General features: G+C 36.5%; 1 protein-coding gene across 1 annotated transcript; it reads right to left on the reverse strand.

The window, feature by feature from the left end:
- Positions 1-2,475: 2,475 nt before the first annotated feature.
- LOC124363526 lies at positions 2,476-3,456 on the reverse strand. The gene has a single exon (XM_046818775.1). The coding sequence runs from the start codon at positions 3,454-3,456 to the stop codon at positions 2,719-2,721; it is 738 nt and encodes a 245-aa protein (XP_046674731.1). The 3' UTR covers positions 2,476-2,718.
- Positions 3,457-12,391: the final 8,935 nt, after the last annotated feature.

A 12,391-nucleotide genomic window follows, 5' to 3' on the forward strand; every position in this document is an offset into this window, starting at 1 on the left:
CGTTTGAAATATATCCAGACGTATCGGGTCTTAATTTACGCCCTGTATATTAAACACATGCCTGTTTGAATTATTTCCATTTTCTTCATGTTTTATAACTATACTTTAATGTTTCTATCACACATAAAGAACGAATGCGCACTACTTCATCATTTAATACAGTCAACTCTTAAGCCAATGTTGTAAATTTCACACTTATTTTGATCTCCAGTTGTCCACATACTACTGTACTGGAATAGTACATAAATATTCCATAACTGAAATGAGAAAACAGTTTCGCATAATCTATAGTACACCCATGCAATACATGTATTACTCATAAATACATATTATGAGTATATGCATGTATACATAGGCCTGAGAAGCATAGTTCTGTCAAAAAAAAAACAACTAAGATGGTTCTTATAACAGTTTATAATGTATAATAAAAGTTGGATAGTAACTTTATCATTTATAACTGCATTACAGTATTGAACAAGCACTGCATACTTAATATGTGCTAACATGTGCAGTTAAAATTATGTTTTTACTAAAACTTCTAAATATCTTATCTGAATTCATTGTTACTCTGTGATCAACAGGGGTTGCAGAAAAAGTTGAATGGGGAAGTATTGTTGCTATTAAGCTTATGTATATTCTCACATTATAAATGTAACGCAAACCAATTGGAAATAGCGGTTAAATTTATAAAACATACGGTTATGCTGTCATAAAACCATGTTTACACAGAACAGTTGATTAGATTTAACAGATTCATTTAATTAATAATCTTTGTTTGCTGTAATGCAACTTTAGTGGCCAAGATGGGATTTTTCTCAATTTTAGATACCAAAGGGAGCGTTTGGTTTTGGAAATCATTTTTTAAATGGCTCGGAGGAATTTTCAAAATATAAATAAGTCTATATCTAAGCCAGGGACGATAAAAATGGCCATGTCAAATTTCATTACAGTTGATTGAATTATTAACGCGTGAAAGCCTAACAAACAACTTTCACTTTACTTTTGTGTTATAAGTTAGAATTTGTTCGAATACTACAGTACTATTAAACTAAATTTAATATTTAAAAATGTAACAATTTAGTCTTAAAATATAAATATTTTCTTCTGTCAAACCAACTGATAAAATATTATGAGCCTGTAGTCACAAAATGGTGTAAGGAAACACTGTTACAACATTTTACATATTATTGTTCTTTTAATTAATAACATTCTGATATGTATTGTAAATCGTTATGCAAAATTTAGTAATTGGAAGTGCTTTCCTTTTTTTAGTGTATCTTAATATAACTATTACAGCTACCGAATGTACACCTGAATAATGAGGAGATGCAATATAACTACTGCAGCTTGGATACAAAAATGTCGACGAGTTGTAAACATTTTAATTCAGTAATCACCCGAAAAAAATGTCCACAACATGATATTGGTAAGCACACTTGATCACCATGGGCGGAAGTGTCGTTTTTGCACAGATTATTAAAACAGCTAGGGTAGGGGCGGGTAAGAATGCGCACTTAACAACTTTTTTGTTATAAATGCTATAATTAAACAGTAACAAAAATACAAAATACATTACTTGTTTCTATGCCTTTTGGGCAAACATATAAATGAAGTAAAAACTTGAAACTTTATGTTAATATAAAAAAAACAAGTGTTTTTGTATATCCTTACATGTGCGCAGTCTTGACCGCATGGTTGGGTAAGACTGCGCTGAATGGAGGGTAAGGGTAAGAACAGAACAAGTGGGTCGCGGTAGAGGTGGAGGTCGCGGTGGATGCTACTAGTTAAGTCGCGGTCGATGTCGACAGCACATAGCAAGGAGGTTACCAACGCTGCTCAGTCAAGCTACGACCACTGTCAAGTGAATTCGTTTGATAAAATTTTACTGACTATATTGTGCTTTTGTTATGCTTTGTGAGTCAAGTGATGACAGTGATGAAATGTCAGTTGTCACCAAGTGGTGGCTGATAGGTAATATACCCAACAGACGGTTTCCAGTGCATCCAATAAATTTGAGAAGAAGCAGTCTAGGGGAATACCATCATCTTTTTCTCGAACTGAAAAATGACTCGGAACGATTTCATTCTTATATGAGAATGACGCCTGTGACATTCTCGTACTTATTGGAAACAACCGTTCCGTTTTTGGTTTGCTCTGTTTCTCACCACAACTTTCATCGAACTCCAATTGAAGCAGAAGAAAAGTTGGTGGTAACAATCAGGTAACTAATACGTGATATTATAAATATTTGGTTAACTATATTATTTCAAAATTTAATATTGATCATTTGAGTCAATAACATTAATACCTAGTTTGTAAAAATGAGAAGAAATTATTATTTGTTTATAAAGTACGCCCCTAGGCTACGGTACTTATTTATTTACTATTGTAATGCAGTAATTTATAAAATCAGAGTCATACAGTAATTTATTTATTATTCAGACTTTTGTGATTTTATTTATTTGACGAGCTCTTGACAATAATTTTCAAAAGAAAAGAATTTTTATTTCAATCTATTGATTTTTAAAATCAAACGAGGTTTAATATAATTTGTTTATATAGTAATTATGGCTTTTATTGTACACGTTTTTTAGGTTTAGTTAATATTTTAGCTACATTTGGGTTGGCCAATAAGAGTTTTAGTTTATGGTTGATAATGAAACGCTAATTTATAAACCCAAGTTTATTGGTTTGAGACATAGTTTTGATGCAGTAAAATTAATTATAACTTATAATACTTCCACCATCTGCAGCTGTGTTACCAGTCGTGGCGTCTTCGTGACCACTCTCATAAAGTGGATAAAACGAAGTTGAACTTGAAGTTGCGGAATGTTGTGGGGAAAGAGCCATGTATGGAGTACTCGAGGCTGTCATTGGTTGTTGATGTGGGTAGGCCATGTCAAAAAGGATCTCTTGAACTTGCATCCGAAAGCGTAATTTGTCACGTGGAGACAGTTTTCTTACGTGTGGTAACAGAGAATTAAAGAAACCAATATCCTCATCATTCGGGTTTTCGGCTGCTTTATTCTGTTTCATTTTCAGTTTCTCTTTTTCTAGTTCCAACAGCTGTTGTCCAATAACAGTTTGAGGTGTTACTCGTTTGATGTATCCAGTCTTTGTCTTTGATACATTTCGGGATTCTGCTACATTAGTCAGTTTTCCTGAGACTTCATTTGTAGGGTGATTTGGAGCTAGAACTATAGTTTCTAACTGTTCAATCTGGATATCATCCCCATTTCCTTCTTCTTCCCCATCTTCTGATACGATAACACTGCTATCATCGTAGTTAGTGGCAATATTTCCACTGGATGGTCTAGGAATGAACTGATCAGTTAAAAAAAGCATTGACTCGAAGTATGGCCAATGAGAGGAGGGCTCATCTGGAGCAGCTGATCCTGACTTCAAGGTCTTCCTTAGCTGCTTCCCAAATTCCTGGCGAAGGTTTTTTCCATACATGTCTCACTTGTTTATCTGAAAATAAAGAATAAAAAATATATATTTATATACACATTTATACTATACATAAATTTATTTATATGTATGTATAGTAAATTGAAAGTGAATTTATTTTGTTTCAGGTATCTAGCAACAGGATGTAGCTTTAAATCCCTTGCATTTTTCTTTCGAATGGGCGCATCAACTGTAGCTGCTATAGTGAAAAATGTCTGCAAGTGTTTCTGGCAGGTTCTGCAACCTCTCCACATGCCTGCACCGTCTACTTCAGATTTCCAAAGCATCGCTAAACGGTTCAATGAAGTGTGGAACTTTCCAAACTTTATTGGTGCAATCGATGGAAAACATTGCAAAATAAAGTGTCCCACTCATTCTGGCTCCATGTATTTCAACTACAAACATTTCTTTTCTATTATTTTGCAAGCAGTAGCCGACGACCACTACAAGTTCGTGTGTATTGATGTTGGAGGTTATGGGAAACAAAGTGATGGGGGTACGTTTGCTGCTTCCGATGTTGGTCGTTTATTGGAAAATAATAAATTACCTATACCTGAGGACACGGAGATTCTCTTTACCGATATCAAAGTTCCACATGTGTTCATAGCAGATGAAGCTTACCCACTAAAAGAAAACATCATGAGACCTTTTGGAAGAAACAACCTAGGCGATGCTGAAGAGATTTTTAACAAAAGACTATCAAGGGCTAGAAAAACTGTCGAATGTGCTTTTGGAATCTTATTTGCTAAGTGGCGTATCCTGAGTAATTGTATTGAAACTCATCCTTCTACTGCGGATGATATTATTAAAGCAGTTTGTATTTTACATAATTTAGTTATTGATATGGATGGATTCTGTGGTGACGTTGAAGACATTCCACCCGTTCCAGCAAGATCAAACCTCAACAGGGCAGGAAGATCAAGAAACGCGGCCGCAAAAGAAGCAAAGTGTATAAGAAGAAAGTTTGTAAATTATTTCGTAAACAATCCACTAGAAAGATAGGCCAATTTAGTGTGTAAAAATACCTTTGTAATACAGCTGTACAGTAAATTGAATAAAAATTATTAATTCTTTAAGAACAGTTGACTGCTATTTAACAACTCTAGATTAACCCTTTGAGTGCCGCGAAGCTCACTCCGTGTTCCGCGGTATTATTAATGAGTATAAAGTTTTGTACACTTTTACAATTATTTCGCCTATATTGTCACGGCATGTTCGCATTTCGGCAAAATAATGCTTTAAAAATAAATGTTAAATAAATATAAATTATGAAATAATAAAAAAGCCTATTATAAATGTAGTCTACTATAGAAAATCTTTTTGTTGATAATTGAAATAAAAACACTTATATAATATGTCTCTATAATAACTGGATACCTTTTATTTTGTGTATTGTAACTTGTATCAATCACCTGTCGTTCCAAGTTGAGTTGCTATCTTCTTCCACTCCTTTTCTAGAACATGCCGGTTATGATGTTGTCTGTGGGTCTTGTCCCACAATACGGGAGTGAGATGCACAATGGCTATGAGTTCTTCCTTCATACTTGATTTGAACAAAACAACGCAACAAAGATTTAAGTGTACCTTACCGCACGGGATGACAGACGCCAGACTACATGCGAGCTGTTGGGGTGTGTGGTGTAGGGGAGGGGGGTTGACAACTTGGCCTTGAACGCGCCAATCACAGCGAAGCATCCTTGAAGACCGTGCAGTAGGCATCCATGTAAAACAAACTCATTTGATTTTCAAAAGCATCGATGTAAACCTCCTGGATGGCATCGCGCTAAACCTCCACCGCGACTTACCTGCTCTGTTCTCTTCCATTCACTACAACGTGTTTGTTTTACATGGATGTCGACATCGACCGCGACCGCGACCTCCACCTCTACCGCGACCCACTTGTTCTGTTCTTACCCTTAGGGTGCGTGGCCTGGCCTAGCAATGGTCACATGTGTAAGGTCCTGACCCTACGTAATCTGAACACGCCTCATGCCACCACTGTTCGCACTGCCCACACTGAACCCAACAGTCTTCAAAGCTTTCACCACAACCTGCACAAAATGTCTCTTCTTCTTTTACGTTTACCATTTCTCGATTTCCTTCTGTTTTCTTAGTTTTTGGCTCTCCATCCAAATCTAGGTTTCTCTTCACACCTTTACCTTTTAATTTCTTTTCCTCTTTTATTCTCCGCCTCTCTTCTTTTTCACGCAACTCCTGCTCCTTTTTTCCTCTAGAAATTTTTTGAACGGTGATCCCGATATTATTTCAGATTTTTTGGCTTGAACTTGTCTTTTTACTACTTTGCATTTAGGCAACGGATGAATTTTCAGAAGTTGTTGACCGATAATAGTTTTTATTATCTGAATTCTCGGTTAAATCAGTTAAAGAAACAATATTACTAGATGCCTTTGTTAATTGTCTTTCATTAGATGTGACGTTCAATTCATTCTGTTTCATCTTCATCTCAATGGCTGCTTCGATGCTTGTTAGTGTGGAAGATGGCCCTGGTTGAGATATATAATTTTCAACTGTTGTTCCATTAACGGACTCATCACCACCTTCTTCATTTTCAACTTCCTCTAAAACCTCTTGATGATCAAATTCTGGTTGGGGCCTATCCGTGACTGAGGAAGGCAAAAAATCTTCATCACTAAAAACATCTGGATTATACGGATAGATACCAGTTGCTCTAAAGCTTTCACTGCTTTCTCAATAGTTGACACTCTGTTATACGCCTCTCTAAACAATCCACTAATTTGATAAGCGGTTACACATTGTCCAGGGTTACTTACCATCCACTTTTCAACTTCAACAGAATAAGCTGTTTTGAGAGGGCCAAAAAACTTTTATCTAGGGGTTGAATTTTGTGACTAGCGTGGGGTGGCAAGGACAGTATTGTTATGAAGTTATCTCTACAGAAATTTACACCTTCAAGATATATATGAGTGGAGTGGTTGTCGAGAAGCAATAGAACAGGGTCATCTTCAGTGGGTTTTCTATGGCGAGCGAAGTGCTTCAGCCAGTCTATAAAAATATTTGAGTTCATGTAGCCACTATCAGAGATTAGAGGAAGAGTGCCTACAGGGGCTTCAACGTAAAGCTCTGGTTTCATCCGTTTTCTAGGAAATATCATAGCTGGTGGTACGTAGATGCCTGTAGCACTAAAGCAAGCTACAACTGTAACATTCTAACCTCTTTCACCAGATGTCACCTTACTAACTTCTTTTTTACCAACTGGTGATATCACTTTAGGAGTTTTGTTGGGGACTGAGGAAAGCCCCGATTCGTCACAGTTAAATATTCTGTGGGGAGGGAATTTTATTTCCTCGTAGACTGCTTTCAAATTTTGGAAAAAACCTAGTAACTTGAGTCTTATTAAACCCTATCGCTCTTCCCAGACTGCAATCTCTAGGCTTTCTTGTGGACAGCTTGTGTCTTTTGAGAAATCCTTTAACCCAGTCTTTTCCGGCTAACTTCTTTTCAGAATTAAATCTGTCGCTCAAACCATTCAATTCAGCAAACTGATAGGAAATTTGCATGATTCTCTTCCTAGTCAATCCATAGAAACGCATATCTAAATCTTTACATAAATTTGCCAATTCCTCTTCCATTTCGTCCGTAAAAAACATTCTTGTATCTTCCAAGACTTGTTGGTACATTTCCCTGAAACAAATAAACAGCTTATAGCTCCTAAAACATTTTTTTTTTATTTAAGTCTGAAAAGGAAAAAGATCTATTAATGAAATGTATTATACAATTACATAAAAATCTAAAACCCAAATATGATAAATAATAGCTTTGTACATTTCGGAATGCATTTTGGAATCAAACTTAGCCATCCATAAATCATTAATTATATGTAAATACAACATAAAAAAATAAATCCATTCCGAAATGTATGTCAATTTATCAACATTTTACCTTCTTAAGGCGGTTTCGAAGAGTAGATTCCAAAATACCAAGGGATTTAGCCACTTGTCTTTTACTTTCCCCATTGGCAATCCTTGTCCTTATTTCATTCAAATTGTCTTCTGTGAAGAATAATGTTCTCTTAGTTTTCCTGGTGTATTTCCCCATTCTTTATATCTGGAACTAAAAACCCACGATTAGTATCATATAAACCTATTCAGTATAATAAATCAAATAATATGAAGGTACAATAAGTTGGAGGCTAAGACTGCGCACACCAAATGGTGCGAACAAAAGAATATTATTACAATGAAAATACGAAAACTAATTTCTTACTTGTCACAAACGTAAAACCAGGCAAACTGAAGCTATTCACTGTGAACGGCGTATGTGTGATCTGTCCAATTGGCGGGAAGCAGATTCTCTCTGATCAGGCTTGCCAACTTAAAAATATAGCTATGCGCATTCTTATCCGACCGCGCATTCTTACCCGACTCTACCCTACAGTCTGAGTAAATGTAGCCTTCCACAACGCGTTGCAAATATTCTGCATTTATTCGATCGAAACATTACATACGTTTCTGATTCCTAATCTGACACTCTTGACATAGAACACTAGTAGAATTCACTAAAAATTACTATTTTGAGTGTCGAATGAAATACCAGATGGAATTTCTGTATGTGATTTCATCTAAGCAGAAACGCTAAAACATTAACCAACTTAAAAGAATTTTCTTATATCTAAAACTTTTATCAGTTACGTTTTAGTTACATGCAACCAAAGCCGCGTATTTTTGCACGCAATAAGAATACTCTTGTGTGTTAAGCCGCGTTTACACCAAATGCTATCAGCAAATGTTGGCCAGCTTTTGTTGGCAGCATTGCTATCAACAAATGCTGGCAGCAAATGCTGGCAGCAAATGTTGGCGAATTCCGAAACTGATCAACATGATTGTGTTGACAACATTTTTACGCTTTGGTGCGTTTAGTTGCATTCTGCATTCCGAGATGTCAACACTCGAGCAACTTGCGGCGGTAGCAGCAGCGTGCGTCATCATAGGTAAAAAGAAAAGACCAAAGAGATATTGGGTAAGGCCTTCCCTTAGGGCCAGATCTGTGTATAGTGGAAGTGACTTACTTTCAGATTTAAATCAGGACGATATTAATCCATTGTCAAGAGAGTTGAGGTGTGACGGCAGCGTTAAAAACTTCTTGAGGATGACAAGTAACGACTTTGAAAACCTTCTCACAGCTATTGGACCTAAAATTGCGAGACAAGACACCAATTACAGGCTAGCAATACCTGCACGAGAAAGACTTGCAGTGACCTTGAGATACTTGGCCAGTGGAGACTCTTACTCTAGTCTCAGTTACCTGTTTTAAAGTGTCAAAATCTACAATTTCTGGAATAATACCTGAAGTTTGTGCAGCTTTGATTGATGAGTTGAAGGATAATATAAAGGTAAGTGAATACTTGTATATAACCAAGTGTCCCATGATTGCCTCCTTCCATATCCAAAAATCAAATACATATGTGATTGGTTATATTATGCTGTTAGTAATAATAGTTGTTTTGGAAATGGGTTGGTTTAAAGAAACTTAGTGAATATTTCACTCAAAGTTTAATTACATACATAAATAATACAAATAAAATCAAAACAGCTTTATTTCCATAGAAATTTAGTTACTTTTTGATGATAAACCTATAGATTGAATAATTTTATCACAATAAGCATCATTGTACTCGTCATGTTGAGGGAGCCCACTCAGCAGAAATGGGACTTGCAGCGTTGATGGATGATTGGATTTCATTAGATGTTAATGGATCGTATGACTGAATGTAGGAAGATGCACTGGTTGATCTTGATGGCTCTGGACCCATCGGTAACTGTTTAAGTTCCATTTTGAACAAAATGGTATTAATCCTGTGTTTTGCAAGTGCTTGGTCCCGAGAGTTTTTAAGTTTTCGTAATTGACACGCAACGTTTTTTCCAAAGATATCAAACTCGTCTTCAATTCCTGGCTGATTTAACTGGCTAGACACTTTTTTCATTACTTGATAAGCTTCATCCACAATTGAAGCTTTCCTCTTCTTCGTCAATTTTCGAGGAGGATCCGTTCCTGTTTTAGGTGTGTTGTCGGCAGTTGTGATTGATGTGTCATTGCCCTCCTCTGCAATGTCCTCCTAAAAATAAAACCACATTACTTTACAGTTGACATTACCTTGAGTTGACAGAGTAGGTAAAAATCACTAGTTTTAAATCTTTTGCTGAAATAAACGTTTATTTTTTATAAGATTATGGTATACTAGGGGGCCTGTGCGCAAATTGCGCATTTAAATTTTTTTTCTGTTTATGAGAAACTCACCTACAATTCGAAGAGATTATATGATTTTAAACTCACAGTTACAAAGTTTTATGAAAAATTTTATAAACGATATATTTCTGTTTACAATCTGACTTTAGTTACAAATTCATCTGAAGGTAATCAGCTGTTAAATTACAATCACATTTAAAAACGTTATCACATAAAAAAAGGGACGTAACAGAGAAAACCCTTATTGTATTAAGTATATTAATTGGCACTTATATCTTGACTGTATGGATCACTGACCTCTTTAAAATACATTTCATTTTGCAGTTGCCGAATACTAAAGAAGAATGGCTACATCATGCCAAAGAGTACAACTCGCAATGGAATTTTTCCGCACTGCATTGGAAGCATGGATGGGAAACATGTGATGCTACAGGCACCCATCAACACATCAAGTGAATATTTCAATTACAAAGGTTATTTCAGCATTGTTCTCCTGGCTGTTGTTGATGCAAATTATTGCTTTACTTACGTCTCTGTTGGTTGCCAAGGACGGTTATCTGATGGTGGAGTGTTTGGCAATAGTACCTTAAAAACAACACCTTCAAAATAAGACTTTGAATCTTCCCGACCCAAGTTTCCTTCCAGGAAGGGAGTACTTACCGGTACCCTACTTTTTCCTGGCTGACGATGCCTTTCCTAATTAATTTTTAAAAATTAACATCATGAAGGCGTTTCCTGGATTGCATGATAAGGCAAGTGTAAAACGTGTCTTCAACTATCGCCACTGCAGGGGCCGTAGAGTAGTGGAAAATGTATTCGGAATATTGAGTGTTATTTTCCGTGTGTTGAGGAAACCAATGTTATTGGAACCAGAGCGGGGCAGACACAGTTGTTTTAGCCTGCTGTCACCTGCATAACTTTTTGCGAAGAAGTATGTCATCAGCTTCAACGTATACACCTCCCGGAGCTTTTGATGTCGAGGACCTAGCTACAGGATCATTAGTGCCAGGACAATGGAGAGTTGATGGAATGCCTAGAGACACTCTACTTCGTTTAAAAGAAGATTCCAAAAAAACCTTCCCAGCTGGCCAAAACAAATACGTGATGAAATCAGTGTTTACTTTCAAAGTGACGAGGGTTCAGTGCCATGGCAAAACAACTACTAGGCCTAAAATACAAATGTACATAAGGACGTTTGCACATATTATAACGTATAGTTGAATTTACAACAATAACAAAGTAACAATTAAAGTAGTGTTAATTACATTATATAATTTGTAACAAATTTTAGACCGTTGTGTTTATGTTTAACTTTTTTAACCTATAAAAGTGACATTAAAATATGTGACAATTTTGATAAAATAATCTTGTTAACTACTTGCCTGCACTGTTTCATCGGCAGCCTCTTTGTCGTCAGTGGCAATCCCAGCTTCTTTAATCTTCCGTGCAGTAGTTTTATCCTTTAAAAACAGCATCGCTTTAAAATAACACCACTTGCTTTTATACTCGTCTGCCCCCGAACCACTCTTCTTCTTCTTAAGTTCTCTTTGAAACTGTGCCAACAATGTTTTCACTTTTGCCTGTACTTCCGTATTACTGGCTTTTATTTCCCGCGAAATGTCATTCCATGCATAGTTCTTTAGGTTTTTATTTTTAAAATCAGGGTCCATCGGATTCCAAAGAACTGGTTGCTCTCGATATAGGTCAATCAATTGCATGACTGTTTCACGGGACCAATCAATTTCACTCTCAATGCTGTCGCTGTTCATATTGAGTTGAGAAACACGGACACCAAACAACACAGACGTACTACCATCAACAGTCGCAACTAGAGTAGTACTGACGCTGTCGGAACGACATGGCGGCCAACCACGTGCGCTAAGGGAAGTGTTGCCAACATTGTTGACGGTCGCTTTTAGTCCCGTCAACATTGCTGCCAGCATATGTTTGACAACATTCTTTGATCTTTACCGACTACTGGTGGGTAAATGCTGCCAACACTTTTCGGTGCTGACAGCCCCACCCCCCCCCCCCCCCACCCCCCCCCCCCCCCACCCCCCCCCCCCCCCACCCCCCCCCCCCCCCACCCCCCCCCCCCCCCACCCCCCCCCCCCCCCAATACAATTTGTTTTATCTAATGTCATTAACGTTTGAACATTTCAAGTTATAACAAATCATACTTTCACTATAATAGTTTGTATCATTATTTATTTTATAGTAATAAATATACACGTTTCATAACAGGTTGGATCTAAATTAATTAAGGACATAAAATTATTATATCAGTTGAAAGCTAAAGAGCAACATAAATATTGTTTGGCTTTTCAATTTTTTTTATCTTATGTCAATAAAGTTTGAACATTTCAATAGTCCTCAGTCTCTAATAATCTTTCTCTTGATTTATGACTGCAAAGTTAGAAATTAACTGTCCCAAATTTAATTTTTATTTTTACTTGTTATTTCATAAAAATAAATAACACATACATACAGACAAAATAAATAGTACATGTCGCATACGAACAGTTTTATCATAAGAATTACATTTTTATGAAAATTACTTACGTTTAACAACAGCCTTGTAGCAGACTGTGGAAGATACATCGTCGAAATTGTCGGGGGGCTTGGAGTCAGGACCTAACATGCTGGAAATTGCAGAAATCAAATCCAAAATATTTATGGTACACTGAGTAGGCTTCAAATTTTTATCGAAAGGATC

The sequence above is a fragment of the Homalodisca vitripennis genome, chromosome 5 (genome assembly GCF_021130785.1).
Source record: "Homalodisca vitripennis isolate AUS2020 chromosome 5, UT_GWSS_2.1, whole genome shotgun sequence".
Lineage (NCBI taxonomy): Eukaryota > Metazoa > Arthropoda > Insecta > Hemiptera > Cicadellidae > Homalodisca > Homalodisca vitripennis.

Bases quoted from the DNA above. Each gene is read 5' to 3' on its own strand.
- LOC124363526 (XM_046818775.1), bottom strand. From the start codon at position 3,456: ATGTATGGAAAAAACCTTCGCCAGGAATTTGGGAAGCAGCTAAGGAAG.